This window comes from Cricetulus griseus, chromosome 7 (assembly GCF_003668045.3).
Source record: "Cricetulus griseus strain 17A/GY chromosome 7, alternate assembly CriGri-PICRH-1.0, whole genome shotgun sequence".
Taxonomy (NCBI): domain Eukaryota; kingdom Metazoa; phylum Chordata; class Mammalia; order Rodentia; family Cricetidae; genus Cricetulus; species Cricetulus griseus.
The window spans coordinates 64,132,233-64,159,510 of NC_048600.1; the positions used below are offsets into that span (position 1 = coordinate 64,132,233).

At 39.6% G+C, this 27,278-nt stretch overlaps 1 protein-coding gene and 1 pseudogene across 3 annotated transcripts in view; one reads left to right on the forward strand and one right to left on the reverse strand.

The window, feature by feature from the left end:
- Cnot6 (CCR4-NOT transcription complex subunit 6) overlaps positions 1-26,184 on the reverse strand; it is a 43,316-nt gene extending 17,132 nt beyond the window's left edge. The window contains exons 1-3 of one of the 3 annotated variants that reach the window (XM_027427660.2): positions 25,814-26,184; positions 14,505-14,618; positions 265-451 (exon numbers count right to left, since the gene is read on the reverse strand). In XM_027427660.2, coding sequence (XP_027283461.1) covers positions 265-451; positions 14,505-14,616 — 299 coding nt within the window. In that variant the 5' untranslated portion in view covers positions 14,617-14,618; positions 25,814-26,184. Of the gene's footprint in view, positions 1-264; positions 452-14,504; positions 14,619-25,813 lie in introns of those variants that run through there. The other 2 variants (XM_027427662.2, XM_027427661.2) reach the window with 2 other exon arrangements.
- Positions 5,376-5,865, forward strand: LOC100764666 (annotated as a pseudogene).
- Positions 26,185-27,278: the final 1,094 nt, after the last annotated feature.

The following is a 27,278-nucleotide window of genomic DNA, read 5'->3' on the forward strand; positions in this document are numbered from 1 at the left end:
ACAGGGGGATCTCTGAGTTTGAGACCAGCCTGGACAGCCAGAGATAGACAAAAAAACCGTCTCAGAAAAACAAAACAAAACAAAACCCTAGCAATGGACCTGTTTAATTTTTAATATTGAACATTCAATTCTTACCAAAATCCTTTCAATAAAAGAAAGTTATGATGCTTCCTTTCTTTAAATATAAAATGGCTTTATTTCCTAACAAGATATAGGCAGCATTTGTTTTGGGGAACCAAAATATCCAGTACTGAGTCTGCATACCTGAGTGATACCATGTTTCCGAGTTCTGCCGGTAAACTCTGGATTTGGTTATGGGACAGGTCCAGATATACCAGATTGTGAAGCTTGGCAATGTCTGAAGGAATACAGGACAGGGAATTGTCACTCAGATGCAAAGCTGTCAAGTGAGTTAGTGACCACAAAGATGAGCTTAAGCTTCTTACTTTTCCTGCAAAACAGAAAAAAAGAGGAAAGGATTATATAGTGATATCCAAGACATTTGGTCCATGTGTTACATAAAATTCAGATGTTTTAATTAGGCACTTAAATTACTATTTTAAAAACTTTGAGAAGGCTTAGCGAGGAAGATTTCATCTATTTTAGAACAATTCACTGCATGCACTGAATAATTAACTCTAATTAGCAGATTAAAACTAAAATGTAAACTTTTAAAGTTAAGTGTCAATACTTGAGACTATCTCATTTTAAGAGCACACTGGAAAGAATTTATCCTTTAAATGACCTCAGATATGATAAAAACTATAATAATTCACACCAATGCTAAAGCTAAAATTTGGACACTACAAAAGATAAATTTATGTAAGACAAAATCAAATACTAATGTCTGAAAAACTTTATTCTATACACCAGAAAATAGGAATTCTTCCTAAAAAAAAGAAAAGAAAGGAAGTGAAGGTATTCTCAAATTAGTTGAGATTAGGGACAAATTACTCAAATGATAACCGTATCATACAAAAAAAAAAGAAAGAAAAAAGAAAAAAACTAATCTGTGTAATGTGGGGCCTTGTAAAGCTGGGTGTGGTGATGTAAACCTTTAATTCTAGCACTAGAGAGTCAAGGCAAGCAGATCTGAGGGAGTTCTAGGCCAGCCTGGTCTACATAGCGAGATCTTGTCTCAAAAAAACGAAAAACCACCAAGAAAGAAAGCCTGTATTGTTAATGTACAAGTAAAAACAGCTGTCCAAGAACTTTTCAGTGTGAGGTTCTAACTCAATATAGGCAGTGGCATGACAATGCACACTAAAGTAAGTCAAACATTCACACATCAATATATTTCAAAAAGAGGTAGGAAAACAAAATGTAAAACATAATAGGGTAATTAAAAACTAATAAGATGGTGGGTTTAAGATCTAATCAGTCACATTAAAATGTCTAAATAGCCCCCAATAACATGACTAATTACCAGTTTGCATTTTTTAAAAAAAACTTATATGCCATATTCAAGAACTCCATCTCAACTACAAATAAATACATAGGGATGAGAGTACAAAAATAATGCTAACACCAGAAGAAAGCTGGAGTAGCTGTGCTGCTAACAGACAAAGGAACCAAATCCTATCATAATAAAGAAGTCAACTTAATCAGGAGTACAGACTCCTAGGTACTATGGGACTTCTAAGAATGTTGTGAAAACACTTCGGCAAAACCTGGCAAGACTATAAGGAGAAGGCAATCAAGGTTTCAGAACCCTCCTCTCAATTAACAAGACAAAAAAGATATGGAACATACTAACAACTCGACCAACGTAACTTCACTGGTTTTAATGGACCACACAACAGCAGCAAAGACAACTTATGTCAAGTGTAGATAGAATGTTTTCTAGACAAGAGTCCACAAACTCAGAAAGACTAAAATAAAAGAATGTTTTCTATCAAAATTATGTTGGTATTAAACTTAGAAATCAGGAAAGACAGCTAGAAACTACCTCACTGGTCAGAAGCAATTAAAAGACTTCCATATTGAAAGAAAAATATGTTTCAAATCAATGAAGGAATGGATCTGGTTTCTGTATTAATAAAGTAGAAAAGTAATTTAATCCAAACTTGTAATAGTAAGAGAACAGATTAAACCAATGAACCAACAGCTGGTACTTTTGAGAAGCGCTCTCTCTCTCTCTCTCTCTCTCTCTCTCTCTCTCTCTCTCTCTCTCTCTCTCTCTCTCTCTCTCTCTCATTCTGTTGTGGGTAAAGCCCGCAAAGTGTCTGGGTTCAATCTTCCAACACCATGTGGGAAAAAGGAAATAAATGGGTCATGAAATGAAATTCCAGAAGTTTACAGTAGTTTTAACAATCATTTCCAAAACCAGGAAACCATTTAGCTGTCCAAGTAGGAAATGGATGATGTAACTGTTCTAAGCAGGCACTGAAATGCTAACAGCGAGCATTTACACAGCTTTGAATATTAAGTGAAAAAAAGCTGTTTTTTTATATATCATGCCAGCAGGACATGATGTATGTTCAGGTCACCAGCACTCTGCCCTCATGAACAGACTGATGCTTATATAATGGGTACAAATTCATCAAAGTTTAGTCTCTCCTCAACCTCTCTCACACACAGCCTCTTGCTATGCCATGTTTTCACCTATGCTGCATCACTAGATGCAGCCCTTTGATCTCAGCCTTCTCAGCCTCTAGAACTGTGATTCTCAACCTGTGAGTTGAGAACCCCCTTGGGAGTCAAATGACCCTTTCAAAGGGGTGGACTCAGAGCATGGGGAAAACTATGTATTTACATAATGATTTATAACAGTAGCAAAATTATAGTTATGAAGTAGCAACAAAAACAATGTTATGGTTGGGAGTCACTATAACATGAGAAACTGTATTAAAAGGTCGAAGCATTAGGAAGGTTGAGAACCACTGGTCTAGACTCTGATGCTATAAACTTCCAACTGTTTATAAATTATCTAGCCTGTGGTGTATTTTAAAAAATGACTAAGACAATAAAGAACTTAAAAATACTCTTTTCAAAAGTACAAGATTTAAACAAGACACTTCAGTAAAAAGGACAGATGACAGAGTCATACTGAAATATGCTCAATATAAGCAATAATTAAAGAACATTTATTAAAGCCACAATAAGATAGCACTACACACTCAGAAGGATAGCTAAGTCTAAAACACTATCTGCCACTTTTGCTAAGGGTGTCAATCAGACATCTAGTGGAGGAAGGGAGGAGAGGGAGGGAGGGAGGGAGGGAGGGAGGGAGGGAGGGAGGGAGAGAGGGAGGGAGGGAGTTTCTCAACAGTCTCAAGAGTTTCAAAAGTTTAAAAATACACTACCATTTGACCACAGATATTTACCCCAGAGAAATAAAAGCAAATGTGCAGTGGCCTTATTTGTAATGGTCAAATACTATAAATAGCTCCTATATATTCAAATGGTTAATGGATAAACAAATGCTGCCACATCATGCAGAATACTACTTCATTAAAAAAATAATAAACCAAATGAAAACCAGCACAAATGAACCTCAAAATAAGCATGAGTAAGTAGAGGAAGAGCAAGTCAAAATAAAAAGGTATACATCAGAGGTGAGGATGTACCTAAGGAGCACACATGTAGTCCTGGGTTTGATTCCCAGCATTAACATATACCAGGTATATAGTGCAAAATGTGGCTGATCCCAGAATGAAGGACACAGGGACAGAAAGACAAAATTTAAAGTCGCCCGCAGTGGCGGTGCACACCTTTAATCCCAGCACCCATGGGCAGAGGCAGGATTTCTGTGAGTTTCAAGGCCACCCTGGTCTACACTCTGGACAGCCAGGACTGTTATGTAGAGAAACCTTATCTCAGGAAAACAAAACAAACAAACAAAAAATTAAAGTCATCCTTAGCTACATAGCAAGTTCAAGAACAGCCAAGGCTACATGAAAACCTTTCTACCAGGAAAATGAAACAGCAAAAACCATATTGGTGTCATTTACATAAATTCTATAAACACAAACCTAGAATAGGAATGAGGGAAGACGCACAGAAACAATGGACCACAGATTCTCAGGAATGATGGGTACACTAAAAGGCACATCTGCAGGTCAGAACATACCACTTTATTACAATATGTATAAACGGTGATTTTTAAAACACCTTATTTTTAATTATGTATATGTGAGTGGATTTCTGTGTGGGCATGTGATGCTGGCGAAGGCCAGAAAAGGGCATCCAATCTCGTGCAGCTGCAGTTACAGTTGTTTTCCAACCACCTGATATGAGTGCTAGGAACCGCACTTGGGGTCTTCTGCAAGAGCAGCATGTCACCAAGCCATTCTCCAGCCACCATACACGCTGATTTTTGCATGTCAATTATACTTTGGTAAAACTGTGACTACCTTGATCGAAGAGCAATTCTCTAAGGTGCCACAGTTAAGTAGAACTGTACTCCTTAAATTTCAGCCTGTCTTAAGCCACTAAGTTGGGTAAGAGCCACATTCTAATAAGTGACTTCATTCTAACGTTCCCAGAATATTTTATTGCTAAATATCAGGAGACAGGAAGAATTATTCTTCGCTAAATATCAGGAGACAGGAAGAATTATTCTTCCCTAAAATCAGAAGGTGGTGATTAACAAGCAAAGGGACTATGTTTAATTAATGAACCTACCAAGAAATCCAAATAACTATACATTTATTAAAGATTCTGAGAAAAAAAAAATCTAAACATCTAACTGACATTCTAGAAGAAGTGGGAATTACAGCTGATCTTTACTGTTTCCCAGTTCAGTACTTCTTTGATTCTCCCACAAACATCAAGTCAGTCATTCAGATATGTAAAGCAGTTCAGTACCGTTTGCCTGCAAATAAACCCTAAGGGACTAGGCATAGTGAACCTATCAAAGGATCAAAGCAACTAACTCAGAGATTTACAAAGATTTAGAAAACAGTTCATTCCTGTTAGCATATAGAATACATCTATTAACCAATAGTTTGTGCATGTAATAATCAAATAAAACAAATTATTAATCATACAAACAAAAGGTAAACTAACTTGTAGATATAGTAAGTATGTAAAACTGATAGAGAAAAAGAGTAAGAAAACCATCATAACCATCTTAATTTATACAATAACATGATCAAAACAAAACAAAAATCTCCAGGATGATACCGTTTATTGTAAATCGGAGCAATATAAAATAACCTATTGTTGCCAGGTAGTGGTAGCACACACCTTTAATTCCAGCATTTGGAAAGCAGAGGCAGGCAGATTTCTGTGAGTTCAAGGCCAGCCTGGTCTACAGAATGATTTCTAGGACAGCCAGGGCCACACAGAAAACGTCTCAAAAAAAACAAAAAAACAAAAAACAAAAAAACCCAAAACAAAACTCTTCTTCCTCAGACGCTGCAGCCTATGAGATGTTGATGCCTAAGAACCAGACTGCCATCTTTCAGACCTTTCTAAGGAAATAGTGATGGTTGCCAGAAAAGATGTCCATATACCTAAACACCTAGAGCTGGTAGACCAAGAATGTGCCCAACCTTCATGCAATAAAGGTCATGAAGTCTCTCATGTCTCAAGGCTACGTGAAAAAGCAGTTTGCCGGACATTTCTATTGGTATCTTATGAACAAGGGCATCCAATATCTCTGAAATTACCTGTACCTACTCCTGGTGAGGTGCCTGCCACCTGCATTACAGCTGTATTGCAACTGGCAGGCCTCAGCCCAAAGTTCCAGAGGGTGAGTGACCTGCAAGATTCACAAGAGAGGAGGTATACAGAGACACCTAAAGAAGCAGTACTGTGTCCCCTGGGACTGATAGGAAAGCTGAGGCTGGGGCTGGTTCAGCAACTGAATTCCAGTTTAGAGCTGGTTTTGACTGTGGACATGGCCAGCCACCTCAGTGAAGCTGGAGATTGCACTGTGTTGAATAAACTTCAAAGAAGAATATGGGGGTGGGGGGGAATATCTATTCAAAATATAATGTTAAGAGGAAAAGTTAATAAATACCTACACAGATATATTATTTTGCATTAAAAAGAGGCATGGAATAACTTGTTTATGTGTTTGCACAAAGCAACTCCAGAGGGATGCAAAGTAACATGCAGAGAGGACTTTTGCTGTGCACTTTTTAAAATCAACATAATTTTTATTGATTCTTTGAGAACTTCATATTATACACCCCAATCCCACTCATTTCTCAGTGCTTCCATGTCTACCCTCCATCCTTGTAGTGCACCCCAAAAAACAAACAAACCACTTTGCTCCTTCTTTCTTGTTTCTCCACCACATATTCATCTGTCATAGTGGTATTGGGAGCTGTAGTGTGTCAAGAAGCATATATACCCTTTTGTCCAAAAAGCTTTAGTTGCAAATGTTCATTGCAATGAGTTGTTGGTCTTGTTCAAGGCCTCTGTCTTCCAGAACACCACCAATACCTCACCCAAACTTTTCTCAGATATCCTGCTATTGTCTTGGGTCATGGAGATCCTGTGGCTATGGTTCCACAGCACCAGTACCTTCACCCACTCTAAGCAGATCATACAAGGGGTAGATCTTGGTGTGGTCCAATTCAAAGCCCTGGATGTGGACCTAGGTGGTAACTGAGTTGGTCACTGGGCCTCCACCAGAACTGTTCCCCCAGGCGAGAGGCAGAGCCAACTCTCCCCAAGCCTGAGCCGCCTTGGCAGCAGGCTGGGGGTGGAACCAGCTCTCTTGCACCCATGCCATATGGGCCTGCTCTCCCAGGGCTGATTCTCTAACCTTGCTGCGAACCTTCAAAAAAATATTTGTGTTCCTTTTTGTAAAGTGCCCTCATCTCAATTCTATTTGGCTTATATCACCATCTCAGTACTCAGCTAGTCTAAGGTGCTTTCCTGCCAAGCTAGTACAACTCAAAGATAACACTTCAAACATTTGTGTTCTGTATTTATCAGTTTCATAGCTATCTTGTTAGGGACTCCTATAGTTGGTAAAATTCTGGAAATCTTTATATTTAATTGCCTACTCATCAGTCAGAAATGAATGGAAGAATAAATGAATGAATGAATGAATGAATGAATGAATGAATGGCATATAAATAATCAAGTAAGTGATCATTTAAAACTACCACTCAACAACTGCTGTCTCCACTTGGAGTTTCTTCTCTCCCATGTTAGCCTGATCCACTCTTAATTTCTATAAATCAAGCATTGGAAACAGAGCAGACTAACCTGATGAAATATAATGAAAGCTACCTGATTCTCAAGTCATACTTAATAGCTACCAAAAGAACACCATATATTCTTTTTAAAAACTGTAAGTTTTGAATTCAGTATTTTAGTCACAGTCTTTTATTCTCCACAAGAAAGTAAATCTGAATCAAGTTTTCTCAATAAACTCAAATGTTACACAGTATCACACATAAAAAACTAATGTGTGGGCTTCAATAAGTGCCAGTAAGTTCAGATCCAAGCCTGTATCTCCTGGAAACTTCCTGCATATAGTCCTGGTAGTGCATTTCTTCCTGCCCTACACTGATAACTTAAAAAGGCCTGGAACAAGTATCATTGTTGAACACTACAAGTGTACCTCAAAAGCAGGTAATCACAGTACTCCCCCCCATTAAAATGGGAACAAAAGAGATATGAAAGTAACTTGGTGCAGGCCGGTGGTGGCGCAAGCCTTTAATCCCAACACTCAGGAGGCAGAGGCAGGCGGATCTCTGTGAGTTTGAGAGAACAGCCTGGTCTACAAGAGCTAGTCCTAGGACAGGCTCCAAAGCTACATAATGAAACCAAAACAAAAAAGTAACTTGGCATCTTCAAGCAGAATTTTTTTTATAAACATCTAATTTTAGATTCCTATTAACAAGAGTTTGTTGGTAGTTGGCAAAAAGCCCCACCCCTAGGCAAGAAGCTATTGGCATTTGATTGCTGCTGGGTAAGGCAAAGTCAGTTTTCTTCAATGACATATCAACCACATTCCAGGGCAAGCCTCACATTCAGGAGTAATTGGCCAATACAAACTGGACTCCATGTCTTGTTTGTTTTTTAAGAGAAAGAAGGAGAACATGGTAGGGAGGTAGGACAAGACCTGGGAAGGAGTTGGGGTGGGGGGTGAGTATGATGAAATATATTATATTAAATTTAAAAATAGAAATAATTTTAAAGCACCTGTTTGTTTAACAACATTGCTGTTAGCCAACTGTTGCACTGGAAAACAACAAAGGCAGCAGTGATATGACAGGAAACCTGGAGAACAGGGAAGCAGGAATAGGTATGAAGGGGAATACTCTCCAGATTATCAGTTCCAGACTCACAAACAGCAGCTAAGAAGTAAACTAAAGTAGATACTGAGGCCAAACAGAACCCAAGCTATCTTACATATTCAAGAAGAGGAACTCTGAAACCTCAAGGAAAAATGGCCGGTTAAACCAAGATTCCAGCTGGGAGCTATAAATGGAACAGGGATGATCCAACAGACATAGATTTTCACAACCAGGGAAATCTGGCTCAAGTCAGATCAATCTCTGATTAAATCAAGGTCACCCAACCCTCTCCACAATTAGCTGAAAAAATAAACAAGTGGATTTACTCCCAAGGAAAAGGACATGAAATTTCCATTTCCAGCAACTATCAAAGGACTGAAAACCACAAGAAAAAGAGAAAAAAAAAGAACAAAACCTCCAAGAGACTCAGAAGAAGGGGGGGGGGGCATTTCCAGATGATGGGCACTAGGTAGCACAGGGCAGCAGTGACAGATGGGAAAGAAAGGCAGCTCATATAGCTGTTCCAGCCTTTTGCCTTGTGTCCTGAAAATATGTAACAGTACAGAACACAGGCAGAGTCTGATTGTCTATTTAATTTGAGATGAAGCTGGAGTCTGGAAAGGTTAGGGCAGGAGACATTCACAGGATGGAGCGATAAAAAGAGATCTGCACAGAGACATGAAGAAAGCCCTGTGAGTTTTCACATAAGGAATAACCCTGACATGAAAAGGAGAGCAGAGAGAAACTGACAAGAATAGAGAAAGCAATCTTTGGGATCTCAAAGACCAGAACAATTTGATTTTCCATCAGCCAGAATGGAAAACCTTTTAGCCAGGTAATACCTAGGAAAGCACTACTTAAAAGCAAACTACAAGGAAATCAAACTGTTTCCAAGATATTGAACTCTACCTCAGAACAAAGCTCAAGAGTATTTCTAAGAATATAAAATTATTCAGAACTCAAAAAGTAAACCTCTGTACTTTCTGTATTCAAACAAAAATTATGAAGCGTGCAAACAGGAAGAAACGAAATGACTTTAAATCAACCTAGAAATGAAGCATGACAGAAACAGTGCCAAAGATGATAAAAGTTGTATTTGATATATGCTTTGGAAAAAAAAAAAAAGGAAATGTTATGTAAAGATATGGTAAACAAATTCCCACAATCTCTAGTGTTGAAAATATTAGATGATATCAAAAGGGAAAAAATTAGTGAGGGGAAAAAAAAGAAAAAGATAACAGTAAATGAAGCCTAACTAATCTATAAGACAATTTTAAGCAAGCTAAAATACAAGTAACCACACACTCCAAAGAGACAGAGGAGGAAAGCAGAACAAAAGTATCTGACAATAGTGGTGTAAACTATAAACCCACAAATCCAAGAAGCTTGACAAAATCAAATCACCAAAGAAAGTGTGGGGGGAACACTACACCAGACACACCATAATCATGGTGCTTAAAACCAGTGACACAAGTCTGGGCAGTGGTGGCTCATGCCTTAATCCCAGCACTCAGAAGGCAGAAGTAGGCAGATCTCTATAGTTTGAGGCTAGCCTGGTCTACAGAGTAAGTTCCAGGACAGACTCCAAAGATGCACAGAGAACTCCTGTCTTGAAAAAACCTAAAACAAACAAAAACCCTGAAACCCTGTCTCAGGGGGAAAAAAAAAAAAAACACTGGTGAAACTTAAGTGGACAAAACAACTTATTATTTGGTATTTAATGAAACAGTATCAACATACTGTAACACATGGGTAAAATTTAAAAACCATAAAGGAAGACTTAAAGTCAATCACTCTGTTTGATATGCCAAAATGAATAAATGGAATTCAAAGTAAAAATACCACCATTTACATGTGCACTAAGAAAAAGGAGAGATACAAAATGAGGAAAAGTATGAAATTCCATAGAAAGAAATCAAGTAACAAACAATGAATAAATGAAAAGACAGCCCATGTTCACAGCTAGGAAGACTCAATATTGCCAAAAATGTCAGTTCTTCCCAACTTATATACAGATTCAATGCCATACCAAACAAAAGCCATTTAAATATAAAAAATGCCTGCCCTCAATTATCAAGAGAATGAGAAGATAAGCCATAGGCTGGAAGAAACTATTTATAAAAGGGGACATCTGGGCGATGTAGTTTTGTAGAACAACACACTTAACATGCATGAGGCCTTGGACTTATTCTCCAAAGTGAAAACACAAGCGTGAGACAGATATCTGATTAAAGACTTGTATCAGTTCTTGTTTTGTTGCTGACAAAGCAATTTGAGGGAAGAATGGGTTTGTTCTGGCTTATTGTTCTAGTCCAGTAATTCTCAAACTTGCTAACGATATAACCCTTTAATACAGTTCCTCATGTTGGTGACCCCCAACCATAAAATTATTTTTGTTGCTATTTCATAACTAAGTTTGCTACTGTAATAAGTTGTAATGTAAATATTCTTGGAGACAGATCTGTCAAAGGGGTCACAGCCCACATCTTGAAAACCACTGTTCTAGGGGTTCATTCCAGCATAGTAGGAAAACATGGTAGCAGGCAGAAAAGGCATGGTGGCAAAAGCAATAAGCCAGTACAGCACCTCAGGAAAACAGAATGAACAGAAAATGGAACCAGGCTAGATATAGCCTCAAGGCCCTGCCCCAATGACCCACTTCCTCCAGCAACACTACCTCCTACAGCCTATAGAACTCTCACACCACCAGCTAGAGACCAAGTATGTAAACACAGGAACCTAAAAGGGGACATTTCATATTTATACCACAACAGAACTATTATTTATAATATATAGAGATCTATTAAAAAGCTAAACAAAGGAAAAAACTTATTAAAATGGTCAAAAGATCTGAACAGATACTTTATCAAAGAAAACACATCAATGACAAGCACATGCAAAGATACCCAACATTGTATGTCATTAAGAAACTTTGAATTGGGCTGGGGGTGGGGGAGAAAGTTTGGGGGTGAGGGGAGGGAGAGGGAGAAGGGACTTGAAATAAGCTTGTTCCCTAACTAGAACTAATAAAATAAAATAAAAAAAAAAGAAACTTTGAATTTAGAAGGAGATAACCACCATATACCATTACGACGGCAAAACTCAAAAGCACCGAGGACACCAAATCTTAAAGAGGCTACAAAATAGGTATTTTTGTTCACTCTGGTGGAAACACAGTACACGGCACTTGAGAAAACTTAAGCAGTTTCTCATAAAAGCCAAGGATACTCTTAGCACATGAGCAACAACCATGCTTCCTTGATCCTTAGCAAAGCCTACAAGCAGATAGATGTTCAGAGTAGCAATATGCAAAAATGCCCAAACACGGAAGAACATAAGTAAGCAAGAGATGACGGTACTTCCAGACAGTGTAGCATTATTCAAGGCTAAATAGAATGAATTAGTGAATCATAAAAATGCATAGAAGTCTCATGATTCAGTGAAAGAAGACAATCCAAGAAGGATACATACTGTATGATTCCAATTATTCCACCTTCCCAAAAAGAGTCAAAACTATGAAAACAGAAACATCACAGTTGCCAGGCATGAATATTCTAAAATAGAGAATTTCTTCGTCAGAGAAACTATTCTGTGTGATACTATAATGATGAATCCATTCTCTACACCAGTGGTTCTCAGCCTTCCTAATGCCGCGACCCTTTAATATAATTAATTCCTCATGCTGTGGTGAATCCTAACCATAAAATTATTTCATTGCTACTTCATACCTGTAATTTTGCTACTGTTTCAAATCATAATGTAATATCTAATATGTGAGCCCAAAAGGGTCCTGACCCACAGGGTTAAAAACTACTGCTCTATACAATTATACAGAACATCACAGGAAACCCTAATATAAACTACAGACTGTGAATGATGATGTGTCAATTTACTGAATGCTGTAATAAATGTATCACTGATATAAGATATTAACAATGGAAGAAGCCTATTGCAGGCAGGGATACAGGAACTTCAGACTTCACTCAGTTTTGCTGGCAAAGGTTTTCAGTAAAAGACCAAGCCTCAAAAATAAGGTGGAGAACAATTGAGGCAGATACCTAGTATCAACCTCTGGCATACATACCTACAAAAAGACACAAGACACACAGTCTTTCTTTCCTATACAAAATGTATTATCTGTGGTAGTTTGAGTAAAAATGACCCCCATAGTCTCATATTTGAGTTATAACAAGTGGCATTAGGAGGTGTGGCCTTGTTGGAGTAAGTGTGTCACTGGGGGTTAGTCTACTTTGAGATTTCTCTCTTCTCTCTCTCCCTCCACACCTCCCTCTCATCCTGCAGCCTGCTGATCAAGATATAGAACTCTCAGCTACCTCTCCAGCACTATGTCTACCTGAATATGGACTAAATGTCTGAACTATAAACCAGCCCCAATTAAATTTTTTCCTTTATAAGAGTTGTTGTGGTCATGGGATCTCTTCACAGCAATAAGAACCCTAACTAGGACAATCAGGCAATAAAAAGTAAATGGAAGAATGTCTCTTTTGATAAATGTATCTCAGATAATGAAAAACATTATAGCAAAGAATCCATACTACAATCCTCAAAGAATTAATGGCTTTGGCCAGTAAACAGTAATAGGAAAGCTTTCAGGTCTTACATTGCTCCTAAAGAAAACGTACTGTATCCTCTGCATGATGCCACCCATGAAACACTATCTTAATTCCTGTCCAAAAGCTTAAACCTCAGGTCTGCTCTAGACTCTGGACCACCCAGCCGTCCATCTGTAGAAAATACCTAAGATGAAGAACATACTGAGCTGCATTTTGAGTATGCAATCTGAAAACTACAGGCTGGGAAAACACAGTGCTTGATTGTCAACACAAACAGCAAGAAGAAAATTTGGAGGGAGATCCTGTAATAAAGAAAGATACTAGATAAAGGAGGAGGAGAAGGGCTGGAGAGATGGCTCAGAGGTTAAGAGCACTGACTGCTCTTCCAGAGGTCCTGAGTTCAATTCCCAGCAACCACATGGTGGCTCACAACCATCCATAATGAGATCTGGTGCCCTCTTCTGGCCTGGAGGTATACATGCAGACAGAAAGATAAACTGCTTAAAAAAAAAAATTAAAACTACAAGGACTGACCAGGGATGTAGCCTGAAGAGTGCTGGCAATCAAACTGCAGTTCTCTGGAAAAGCAACACAAACTCAGAAGCAGGGGCCATCTCTACTACAGAACTTTTAAATATACTGTCTTTAAGAAATTTATGCCAGACAGCTGGGCAGTGGTGACGCATCATGCCTTTAATCCCAACACTCGGGAGGCAGCAGCAGGCAGATCTCTGTGAATGAGACCAGCCTTGTCTACAAAAAGAGTTCTAGCAGTTAGGGCCACACAGAGAAACCCTTTCTCAAAAAAGAAAAAGAAAAAGAAGAAGAAACTTGATGGGGAACATTCTGTGTATATGTTTGTCTTATTGGTTGATGATAGGTAGGACTAGGAGACAAGGATTCTGGGAAGTGTATGCAGAAAGAAGTCATTATGTGATCCCAGGAAGTGATGTAGCTGGGCAGAAACTGCCACTAGCTAACCATAGAGGTCTGGAGGTCTGTACAGACAGGAAGAGATGTAGCTAGGCAGAATCAGGATATAAGCAGGAATAAACAGGAAATTGCTCTCTTCTCTGCGGAGACACTTAGGAGGGAAGGTGTGTTGTGGCTTGCTCCTTCTCTCTGATCTCCTAGCATTTCCCTCTATATCTGACTCCAGCCTTTTATTATCTAGACCAATTAAGAACTCCTTTTACAAAACTTATGCTAAATTATCTCTATGAAAACAGTCTCAGCTTTAAGACTTCAAACTAGACTGTTTCCACATACAAGCTTATCTATTACAGACCAAGACAACAAAGTGATCATATTAATAAAAACCCTAAAATCCACAGTCCCTACCCTCAAGAGTTCATGACAGGGCTAGAAAGATGGCTCAGTGGTTAAGAGCACTAGCTGTTCTTCCAGAGGACCGGGGTTCAATTCCCAGCAACCACATGACAGCTCATAACTGCCTGTAACTCCAAGATCTGACACCCTCACACAGGCATACATGCAGGCAAAAATACTGATGCAAATAAAAATAAATTATAAAAAAAAAGTTCATGATATTTTAGGAATTGAGAAGAGGAGTATGCACATGTAGAAGTTAAGTAGTAGGCAGTCAATGAGATTTAAACTCTGATTCAAATACAATGTTTTCTATGTGTATTAGTAATAGAAAACCTAATTTTCCACCATACTTTTAATTTCTATACCATAAATTCATGTTTCCATGTCTTACCACTTATTTCAAGCTCTGCCCAATGTGATTTCTTTCCATTTGCTGCTTCCTCAGAGGACATAATTGTGTACATCCTCCGAGGGTCAGGGGGCTCGTATTTTTCTTTGGGCATGCCTGTTAAATAAATGAAAAGAAACCAATCAGTACATACTGAAGAACCAAATAAATTAAAACATCATTTCTTAAAAAGTAGACACTGGGGGCTGGAGAGATGGCTCCAGAAGAGCACTGACTGCTCTTCCAGAGGACCCAGGTTCAATTCCCAGCAACCACATGGGAGCTAACAACTGTCTGTAACTCCAAGATCGGACACCCTCACACACATGCAGGCAAAATACCAATGCATAAAATAAGAATAAATAAAAAATTTTTAAAAGCAGACACTTATATTAGGATTATTAAATAGGATTTGCTACCAAAAGGAACTAGGAGTTCCATGTAGAAATGGCTATTTTTAGTTCCAGGATACAGCTGATTAAAACCAGGAAGATAATAAAGATGTGATAGCTGAAGAAAACATAGCTGTTAGCTTAAAAAGGGTTCCAGTGGCTAAATAGAAAACCTGAACATCACACAAGTTAACTACAACTACATCAATATAATCTGCGTGAATTCATAATTTCATTGTTAATGTCTTTTACATTTATCTATGTGCACATGTGAACACACACAGGTGCCATGCATATGGAGGCCAGAGGGAAACTTGCAGAAGATACTCTCTCTTTCTACCATGTGGGTCTCGAGGAATCATGCCTTCATGTAAAATACTCACATTGCATACACTTAGTATGCTGTTTAGAATATACTGTTACAGTATCATAGTACCTGTATTTAAGTATTTTATTTACTAACATTGCCAGATACAAGAACAATGACCACTCAGAATTTAGAAAACAAAGATGTAGTAAAGTATTTTCTTTGACTTAAAATGTGAAAGTTCTCAACTTTAGGAAAAATAAATCCCTGCTAGCTTTACCATTCATCTGTTATTAATCTAATATGCTTAATTTAGAAAGCAAACATTATGATAAGTATGTGTGTGTGTAGAAGTGGACATATGATATACATAGGATTTGGTACTTTTAAAGCCTTAGGCATCCACTGAGAATCTTGGAATGCACTCCACTATCATATGGGGAAACTTTTGTTTGTTCTTCAAGGCAGGGTTTCTCTGTAGCTTTGGAACCTGTCCTGGAACTTGCTCTGTAGACCAGGCTGGCCTGGAACTCAGAGATATACATGCCTCTGGTTCCTAAGTGCTGGATTAAAGGTGCACACTGCCACTGCTGAAACTTCCTACACTCTATAGATAAGCCACTTACCCACCAAATTGCTAGTATCTGTACTGTTGTGCCTTGGGGCCACTTAGTAAAATAAGCATTACTTGAATACTAGCCACTGTGGTACCATCATAGTTCATCTAATATGCCAGACCAAATGATTAAGGGGCAGGTAATATATACAATATGAATACACTGGATAGAGGCATTATTTATTTCCTGGGTGTGGGACAGCACAAGTATTCGCCATGCTATTGAAATGGCTTGTGAGCTAAAACTTATGAATTTATGCTTATTTCTGTAATTTGCCACTTATTTTTTGGAGTAAGACTGACCACAGATAACTGAAACTTCATAAAAAGAAACTACCAACAACATAAAGTTCTTTGCAAGATAGCTGTAAATATGGTACAAGAAATATACGACATGAATCAAGGGCATCTTTTAGTGCCCAAAATCAAAATCTAATGGGAGCTTTCATGGCAATACTATACAGAACTAGCTAAAAGGAACCCTTTTTACAGATTATACTAATAATTTAGTAAAAAAGAATCATAATTAGACTAAAAGTCAATAAAATGAGTACTTCAAAGACAAAATACTAAAACCAGAGGAATTAACATGATGCAACATGTCCTACAGAAAAACATAATGTAGAAGTTGAAATAATAGCAGAGACATTACCACAATAACCATCAAGGCAAAGAGAAGAGGGAGGGAGCAGGAGAACAGAGAGAGCAAATAGCAGAGATCAACATATAGACTAGTCACTCTGATGTAGAAAAATCAGAGAACTGATACCAAAAGAGAAAGGCCTGCCTAGTTATTCTTTCAGAAGGGAAGGGTATTCAGAGGAATCAAACCCCAGCTAAAAGAAAGCCCTACTGTACAAAAGAATGACAACTAACTGTCTGATTTTGTGGCTAGTAAAAGGTTAAGAGCCCTGTCTGTTCTTCTGAGGGTTCAATTTCCAGCACCCACATGGTGGCTCAAAACTGTAACTCCTGTTCCAGTAAATCTAATGGCTTCTTCTGGTCTCTGAGGCACACAGTGGTACAGACATATATGGAAGGCAAAACACCCCCATACATATTAAATAGCAGGGTTCTCTCTCTTTTTCTGTTGCTGTTGGTTTTTTGAGACAGGTTTTTCTGTGTAGCCCTGGCTGTCCTCCAATACAGAGATGAGTCTACCTTTGCCTCCAAGTACTGCTATTGAAGGTGTATGCCACCATCACCTGGCTACCCTATCTTTTCAACTTCTGCCCCAATACCTTTCTTTGTACTTTTTGACAGAGCCAGCAAACTGACATCCTTCTTCAGATATGCGCCACTTTCATCTCCAAAATATTAGTTCTGCCATTTGCACACTGAAATCCCAGCTATTATTCATAAGCTTAACTGGTGGATCACAAACTGTTTTTCCACAACAAAGAACCATGAATACACACACCAAACAAAATTAGGCAAGACAACTAAGAGTTCTGTTGAATGTCCTTGAAGGACATTCCTAAAGATTTACTTCCATTTTATGTATATGCAAAAGTTCCTTCATGTTTGTGCATCACATGCATGCCTGGTGCCCACAAAGAACAAACTGAGGTGCTGGGTGCCCTCAAACTAGAGTTATAGGTAGCTGGTTGTAAGCTGGGAACCAAACCCTGATCCTGTTTAAGAACAGCGAGTGCTCTCCAACTCTATTTGTTTGTTTCTAGGCTATATAGCCATAGCTGGCCTGTACCTCAGCACCTCACTATATCATTATGATGTGTTTAGTTGCTATCTCTGGGTGGCCTGCTCTTTTCTGAAGAGCAGTGGACCACAGGGGAGAGGGGAGGTAGGGAAGGATAACTGAGAGAAGTAGAGGGAGGGAAGGCTGTGGTTGGGATATATTGTATGAGAGAATTACACACACACACCTTGTTTTAATATATATTAGTTGTATTCTAAAAATTAAGATGATGCCTTGGCAAACAGTCCTAACTTACCTTATGACTCCAATTTAGTTATGCACTTTTACTACACACTTTAAACCTAAAATCATCTTGACTCTCAAAGTCATCTTACTGCCCTATGTACTGCTGAAAGCTTGTATTCCCAGCACTTGAGAGGTAGGGGCAAGAGAACCAGAACCAGACCAGTCTTGGGAGAAGAAAAAAAAAAATCACATTTGTTTTCTCTTCTTTCTAGGCAGGTTTCCATCACATACTTTACAGATAAGAAACCTCATGCAGGAGCTGTCCTCAGTGGAACTTTTAGTACACTGGTGACACTAAGTTTTCTAAGACAAAAATGAGTATTTCAGACTCCAATTCTATCATAAATTTCTCACCAATTCTGCCTTAAGCCCTTCAACTCTTATCTAAGTTATCCACAGTTGCAGATTCATTTCTTTGTTCTATTCTTCTACCTTCATCCATTCTAGGTATCATCTTTGGTGACTGCCCCCCAAAATACATTTTATTTGACTCTCACTGAACCTGAGACAAAAGTCTTTAATACAGTTGTCCCAAAGTATCTGCCAGGGATTGATTCCAGAATAACTGGCTCCAGAAACACAATGAATACTCAAATTCCAGGATGTACCCTATATAAAAGATCAGCCTATCGATGAGTGGTGGTGGAGCACACCTTTAATCCCAGCACTCGGGAGGCAGAGGCAGGTGGATCTCTGAGAATTTGGGGCCAGCCTGGTCTACAGCTCGAGTTCCAGGATAGCCAGGGCTACACAGAGAAACCCTTCTCAAAAAAGCATTAAAAAAAGAATAAGGGCAAGAAAACAATCTGTAAATTTTGATACGGGTATATTTTTTTCTAATTTTATGTCCATGGTTTGTTGAGTCTACAGATAAGGAAGGTAAGCTCTACATGAAGGAACAAAAAAAGCCAGGTTCATTGATTTACAACCTTCCCGTTTCCTCTGGGCTCATCACAGATCTCATTGCCCACTTAACCTCTCTAAGGAACCTCTGTGCTGTAGTGGATGCTATTACTTCTGCCTGAAATGCCCCAGATACCTCATAGTCCCTAGACTTTGCTCAAATGCCAAGCTGGATACCTAACTTCAAAAGGATGGATTATCCCTCCCTAACAGAGGAATTTACTATCTCTTGTTCTGAATTTTTCCTAACCTTGAAAATTTGGTCTACTGCTGTATTCACCAATCTCACCTTAATTTAAACCTACCTATTACAGTAAGCACTCTGTGATTTTATTTATATTTTTAAATATTTTTGTATGTCAAGTGTCTAGCAGTTAGTTCATAGTCAATGTTTATGTGAATTCAAGGGGGAAAGCTGTGATAGTTTAACTAAAATACACACACACACACACACACACACACACACACACCCCAGAATATGAAAAACTTAGTATCTAGGCTTCAAGTGATGGAGGCAAAAATCCAGAGAAGTCAGACAAAAGAACCCTCCAACTGAGATTACTGCTTCAAGGACAGCGTAGGGCAAGAAGCAAAAAGTCAAACCAAGCAAACATCAACAGCCATAATAACAAAAGAGTTGGACCCCTGCCTTTTTTTTTTTTTTTTTTTTTTTTTGGTATAGTCACTACTTTTCAGGCCTATCAGGCACTTCACATGTACTGAAATAGTAACCCTCAAGCAAGTGTGGTGGTGCAGTCCTCTAATAAATACCATGCATCGGCAGACTAGACTACATTGCAAATTCCAGGCCAGCCAAGGAATCTGGCTCTACATAGGGAGACTTTACCTCAAAAATATAAATAAACAAATAGTTTTTTAGATCTCAAAAAGATTAGCCTTTGATACAATTAGCCTTGATACTCAACACTATTACTCTACACATAAAAAAAAGGAAAATCTAGAAAATGAGAAATAGGTATTATACAGTATCTCTATTTTCTTAATTCTCATAGCAACCTATAAAAACTGTTCTTTCTTTACAGAGGGAACTGATACACAAGAGTTTAAAATAAAACATATGCCCAGTGTTGCACACTTTCAGTAAAGCTAAAGAATTTCTGAACCATAGCTCACTGCTTGTCTGTCACTAATTCCAGTACTTTCAAAATTGTTGTAATAGTTTGCTAGCTTTTCTACCCTCTATTAGAGTTGATGTCCATATCCTTCGATTAAGACCTAAATGATCTCTCTAATCCCAGTATCCTGACCTCTTTCATTCAAAATCCCTATTTTTACTACCTGCTTCCTAAATATGTCACACGAAATATCTCTCTACCCCTACTTGGTGAGTTCTCATCATATAAAGTCAAAGCTGTTCTTGAATTCTACTCCTATCTCTCATCCTTGTAACCTATGCTGAATAGTCCAAATTGTGCATGACTTAACTGTGGACAAACTGCTTTCTCTGAAATACCCTATTCAGCCTGCCAACCCTTACTCATCTTCTAACTGCAGCTGAAAGAACTCTGAAGTAACTCCTTCAAAGTTCCCAGGCAAAATGAGATTCTTCCTAAGGACACACAAATGTTTTATATATTTCTAATTACCATATAACCTCATTATGTTTATTTTTCATTTGTCTTTCTCTCTCCACCACTACAGATCCACTTTGAATTGAATAATACTATTTTCAAATACTGTGTTCAAGTATAAGCAGTCCTAACATGTGTTTGGGAAAATGTGAATCTGTTCCTACATGACTGACTTAATAGTGAAAAATCTGAGTACACTGTACATCTCTCGTTTTTTATGTGCTTTTTTATCTGTGTGTGTGGGGGGGAGCACTAGACGAAGACAGAAAACTGCCCCAGGTGAAACTGATCTGTTAAAAAAATACATAAGACACACACAGGAACATTAAACAGCAAGTCAGCTCCTCCAGTGTTGTGGACCACACCCACTCAATTCTGGTGTCACAGCTTTCCAGGCTCCAAGTACCTCTCCTAGCAATTCAGAGTAACTTATAAGCAACAACCCTGCAGATGTGCAGCCACTCAAATAAACCAGGTGGTTTTTGAATACCAGTTATTGTAATATTTATCTGTTTCTTAACCATTAAACAAGAAAAAAAATGCTACTATTGTAGTCAGACTTTCCTTTGGACCTCCAGCTCACAAATAACTTGGAGATTTATTATTAAGAGCTTGGCCTTAGCTTGGGCTTTTTCCCAAGTAACTCTTATAACTTAAATTACCCTGTTTTTTGTTTGTTTTGTTTTTAATCTAGGTTCTGCCACGTAGTTTGGTTACCACTCCTCTTTATCATATGCCTGACTTCTTCAGTGTCTTGCTGGCATCTCTCAAGTGCCGAGACTCATTCTGGGCTCCTCTCTGCCCAGAAGTCCTGACTATTCTCTTTTGCCTCGCTATTGGCCATTTAGCTCTTTATTAAACCAATCACAGTGACACATCTTCACATGCTGTAAATAAATATTCTGCAATATTTCCCCTCTTTTGTCTAAGTAAAACTATATACAATTAAGAACAATTATCAGGTAAGAATTAAATTCACCATTTCTAGTCCATTTGTATTTTGCAAATTCAGAGAAACTACTCCAATATCTATCCTCTCTTGATGAGTCCAAAATTTTGTACAGAATTTACTTTCTATTATGACTAGGGAAAACTCTATCTAGTCTTCAACCCCATCATCAAAGATACAAGAAATATGGATACACTATTACCTTAGTAAACAAGTGCAGAGCAAACAACTTTCAAAACTAAGAAAAGGCTGAGACATCTGGCTGCCTGGACAGTCACCCCTGGGTTTCTCTGCAACATCGGGGCACCCATCTTCAGTCTACAGGCCTAAAATATATGACAGACTCTATTCTATGAAGCAGGAATTTTGAGGGACTGTCTCACCTAGTCTTGGAAAAATTCAGCAGTTGCCTTTGTGTCCTGCTTGTCCAATTTGGACAGCATACTGTTTGTTAGCAGTCAAGGTAAGGGCAGTATCTTTGCCCAGTGACTAACTTTGCCACAAATGAAAGCAAACTCCATATGAAGGTTTTTCAATGTCCATCTTTTTTGAAGTAGATTGCTGCTGTCAGGAGCAGACATTTCTCACTGTCATAAAAAGCCTTATGTTATTAAAACATCTTAAATGCCATATTCTGTAGGTCTCTGAAGTGTTGGAAGACTGTATGTAAAATATATATCTGTTCGACCTTGAAAACATAGCTAACATGACTGCTAAGTTTGATTGTTATAGAAGACTAACTACTAACTTGTATTTAATTATCCTAAATAATGTGTAATAAAGCTTTTAAGGACTAGAACTATGCATTACATTTTTAAATGAGCTGTACAAGCACAATACCTTAGACAACAGAAACTATACAGTGTAACAAAAATAAACTCAAATTTGTATCAATACACAGAAAATTCATACCAATGTAAAATGAGATTAACAGTTGCTTTTTAGTTTAAAAATAGATTCAATAATCTGTCTTTTTATCCTATCATTCCTATAGCTTTTCTTTTGTTTTTTTGATACAGGGTTTCTTTGTGTAGCTCTAGCTGTCCTGGAAGTAGCTCTGTAGACCAGACTGCCTGCCTCTGCCTCCTGAGTACTGGCATTAATGGCATTCCCACCACTGCCCAGCTCCTATGCTATTCTTAACAAGTTCCCACTCTTTTTAGTGATTTAGGTGTTGTACCTAATTCCACTTCCTCCGAAGTCCTGAGATTTCCATACAAAACCTGTAACAACAGCTTTACTAAGAATTCTATGACAGGGCAGTGGTTGTGCATGCCTTAAATCCCAGCACTCAGGAGGCAAAGACAAGTGGAGGGATCTCTGAGTTCCAGGAGTGCCAATGATACACAGAGAAACCCTGTCTGGAAAAATCAAAAGCAAAAATATAATAATAAAAATAAAGAGTTCTATGACTTCATGGTCTCAATATTATCCTTCCAGGAATTGAGGAAAAAACTCATCTTTCCCCCAAATTTCACAAAATACTTACTATATCCTAACAAATCATAGTAATATTTCTAAACAGCCTGACTACTTTGAGTTCTACTTGAGCTCAGGGTTGACTATTCCATTTAAGTTCTCTAGCCTGCCTGAACCTCTAAGAAGCAAAGTTCACAAATCTCAAGTTTTCTGTATACCATTTTAGGGCTTTCACTGTTTTGGCTGCTTTTAACATCTTCCAAAAACACTAACATTATGATTTTACATGGTCCTTTATTATAAAGCAATTGGGCAGTCTTCAAGCCCATTACAAAAGGAGCCACACACACACCATATCAAAGTCAAAGTAAAAAAAAACAAAAAAACAAAAACTTAGTCACTAACTCAGTATTATTTCAAGTATGATTTGAATTTTACTTGCAGCCTCTATTCCCCACACTGATGCCAAGCTACCTTTAAATCACTTTGTTCCTTGCTTAAAAAAAGAAAGATTAGAGCCTCCTTTGCTACATGAGAAAGGAATAAACTTTTAGCTTAGCAAGCACAGCCCTTCAAAATCAAGGCTAGACACACCTTTGTAAAGTTGTTCAAGTCACTCTCACTGTACCAGTAACATCTTACCATTGGCCTTACCCCCAAACCTGATACCCCAGTACACTCACTGTTCCCTTTGTTTAGAATGATCCCCTTCTTCAACTTGGCAAGCTTCTAGTTAGTGTTACTTTTTTTAAACTGGTACCACAACCTCCATAAATTTAATCATTCTGCTGTTCCTTGAAGTACTTTGTGCACCCATTACTCCTACGAAGGACAGGAAAGTAGAAACCGAATATGGTCACCTCTGAACTTTCATCAACTACCTCAGGACCATCACATGCTATTCCTGTATGTGCAACTTATCAGAAAAATATAAATGGACAAAAGAAAAGTAAAACCCAGAGGGTAAAAGGCAGCCCGAATGAGCCTCCATCTTGGACTCAAATGACCATTCTTTTCTTCTTTAATTACTTATTCAAACACCAAACTCAAACTCTACTGCATTCCACTGTACTCAAATGCACATGTAGTTAGATTATACTTGGGTTTAGTCTGCACTTAACTTACATGTAGTGTTTATTAGTCACATTTCATTATAACAAGGTTACCTCCACAGCCTGATAACAGGCACAATTAAAGCAAAAAGATTTTGTAGAAACTAAAGTTTGAAAACATTAAAACCAGAACTTTCTTCTCCACAACAAATACCACTACATATTTATAATAGAAATCTTAAGTATACATTTTTAGATGAATATATGTGGGCATTCTCAAAAGTGACAAAACATCTAAGCCAGAGTTTCCTAACCAGAAGATCTTGCACATAGGAGAGGGTTGCAAACGAACTGAAGATTTTACTCTCTCATCACACAAGGGCCAAAAAATACAACTATAAGCTGCTTCAACCATTATTCCAGTATCTTACACAGATTACCTTTCTGGGCTGCACTGTATAAAAAACTTAGTTGTGGTACTGCACACCTTTAATCTCAGCACTCCAGAGACAAAGACAGGAAGGCCCACAAGGACTACATAGAGATCTTTTTTTCTTTTAAAGTTAACATGGGTACAGTAGATGCCTAAACATTAACCAAAATACTAGTTAAAATTACATGTATAATATCTGTTCAAAAAAAGAAAAGAAAAAAAAAAAAAAGCCTGAAATTTCCCAGCAACCAGAAACATCTGAAGTTACACACGGACTGACTTCCAAGGAGACATCTCCAGTCACACAAGAAAAATGGCTTTTTGTCACATACATTTTGTCCATGTTAGCAAGCACCTTGTGCACTTACTAAGAAATGGCCACATTGATCTACCTCAAACAGTATCTATTGGCTAAAACCCTTTCTTCTCAAAAAAAAAAAAAAATACTTAATAATTATACCGCAATTACATGTCTTCACAAATACAGAAAGCCTGATGTTTACCCTCACTCACTGCAATACCTTGGTCGAGTCATCTTATTCTTTCTAGGGTTCGGTTTCCTCATGGGCAGCGTAAGACTAGACCACTAGTTCCATGTAATTTTAACTCTAAAGTTTATTCTAGAAAGCATCAAATTCAAAAGGCTGGCAGCAATTACAAAAAGCAAAATATGTCTTCACAACCTTTTGCCTACAGAATTGCTGTGGAATGAATGGTGGAGAATTCTAGGGAACTGTGGAAAACGGTGCTATTACACACCAAATTGGTTTTCGCTTAATTCGTAGTCCCTCTCTTCTCCAAACAATCCCAAACAGAGGCAACAAAGAACTTAGCCCTAGCAATAATCCGGCAGTCTACCTGCAAAACAGGTTTGCCTGTACTCAAATTCAAGCAGATTATTTAAACACAGTAACAAGACGTTGTTCACAATGTTGTCACTTGCAGTTAACAGTTAAAAGCAACGATTACAGTTGCTTGTGAGCAGACTCCGAAGACTATGTCAAAGCAGAAAGAGTCAAAGGGGGGAAGCCGGCGGGGGAGGGGGGGAATGTTACCAAAGAAAATAACCACTGGCGTTCAAACATGAAAAGTCTAGGTTCGCTTTAGTTAAACTCGGGAAAATTTCTTCAAGGAATTAGTACTCGAGTCCTGAGTCCAATAATCTCTACATCTGATAATTACGTCTTTGGCCACGTAATCCGCTCCGCCCTAACAGTAAATATCTGCGTTAAAATGACTTATTTAAAATACTCGAGGAAGGAAAAGGTGAGCGCTAAGTTTGTCCACGGAGTGCCAAGTTCCACGCCGCACAGTGCGCCACCCCACACAACCACTTCACCGAAGTTGCCACCGGTCTTGGCCCGGAGTCCCGGGACACCAGCTCCTTCCTCTCCAGATGCGCATGGCCAGAACCGGGGGTCCGAGAAGCTCAGGCCCACGCCACCGCCTCTGTACGCCACCACACTGCCGTCAATCAACACCCCCACCCCCGGCCGAGCCCCGGGACTCCGCGCGGGGGCGCGGCCCGGGGACCGACGGGATCGTGACTGCGGCGTCCAGGAGGGGGACCGGCAGACGTCACTCCGAGAACTACTAAGTTGTGTGTGAGTGCGCGCTCGAGGTCCCCAGGGCACGGCCCCCGGGGGATGGGAGAGCGCAGGCAGCCGAGCCTCGGCGGGACTTCGCAGAGCCCGTCGCGCTCACCTCTCGAGCTGCGCCGCCTTCCTCCGCCGCTGCCGCCGCCTCCTCCCGGTGAGTGCAGCGGGGTCTGCCCTGTGGAACCACCATACCAGTCCCGCCCGCTGCTGCAGCGCCGCCGCCGCTCCTCAGCCGCCTCAGCCGCCGCTCTTTGTTCCCCCCTCAGGCGCCGCTCCTCAGCCGCCCGCCTCGGCCGCCCGGACCCCACGAGCCGCCGCTACGCTCTGCCGCCCTCTCGGCCCCCGGCCTCGCCCTCCTCGCCCGCGCCGCCGCCGCCTTCGCCTCCGCGCCGTCGACGCCGCCGCCACCGACGCCGACGCCTCCTCTTCCGCGCCCCCCTCGTTTTCATTGAAAGCAAACAAGCATCATGGCGGCGGCCGCCGTCCCCCTCCCACCCCAGCCAGCGAGAGCCCCGCTCACCGCCGCCTTGCCAACATCCTGGCTTCCCATTGGAGGATACTGCTGGGCGCGACCATTTCGCGTCAGGCAGGGGGGTGGATCTTCGTCTCCGTTCCCCCGCGTCGCGGAGCAGTGAGCCGGCCCGGCGCGCTCCTGCCCGCCCGCCCTGCCTCTCTTCCCGCTCTCTTTGCGCCTAGCCTTCTCCACGCCTACTGTCTCCTCCTCTTCCTAACACCGTCCTAACGCCGTTTCAGCTGCTCCCTATTCCCTTCTCGCTCACTTTTATCTCCACTTTCCCCTTGATTTTTCCTCCTCTCCATTCACTTTTCTTTTCCTTGACCTGTCAATCACTTGGAAGCACAGATAAGCACTCAGACTTTTAACCTATCCAGTGTCTTGATCTGCCCAGAGACAAAACGTTCAATCTTGAATACTCGACTCATTGTTTCTGCCCTAACTATGCAGAAAAAAAAAAAAAATAATCAGTAGGAGTTTTTGATGATAAAGTCCTAGTTTTAAGTAACGAACCATAGCCGCATTCAAAGGCTAACACAGTCTTATCTCTTCTGGGTTATTACCTGCAGACGGTGGTTGCAGGTAAACCAGGAAAGAAACGGGCTGACTAATGATGTTTACGTCAGGAAATAATAGTTGACTGGTATTTTGGGCTCAGGGATTAATCAGACTCCACCTTGTCTTGAGTCAGCGTTGCATAGTGTATGGGCAAGAGTAATATCCGGCAGACAAACTGCACTGGCTATGCAGGATATAGTGTGAAGGAAAATAGCTGCCCCCTACCTCGTGCCAAATCAGCCCAAAAGATATGAATGTCAAATGGTTTCCAGAAACTAACAAGGAAAAAATAAATAAATGCTTGTCCCTCACCGAAGTCTGTAGGAAATGGGTGGCTATTGCCTGAGGCAGAGAGAGCTGGGAGAGCAAAGCTCCCAGGGACAAAGGCTCTTCCAAGAACCAGATGTTCTGTTCAAATCAAACAGTTTGTGTTTGCATGGCTCCAGCATTGCCTTGAGATGATCATTGTATGCCATCTGCCAGGATAGCAGTGCCAGTC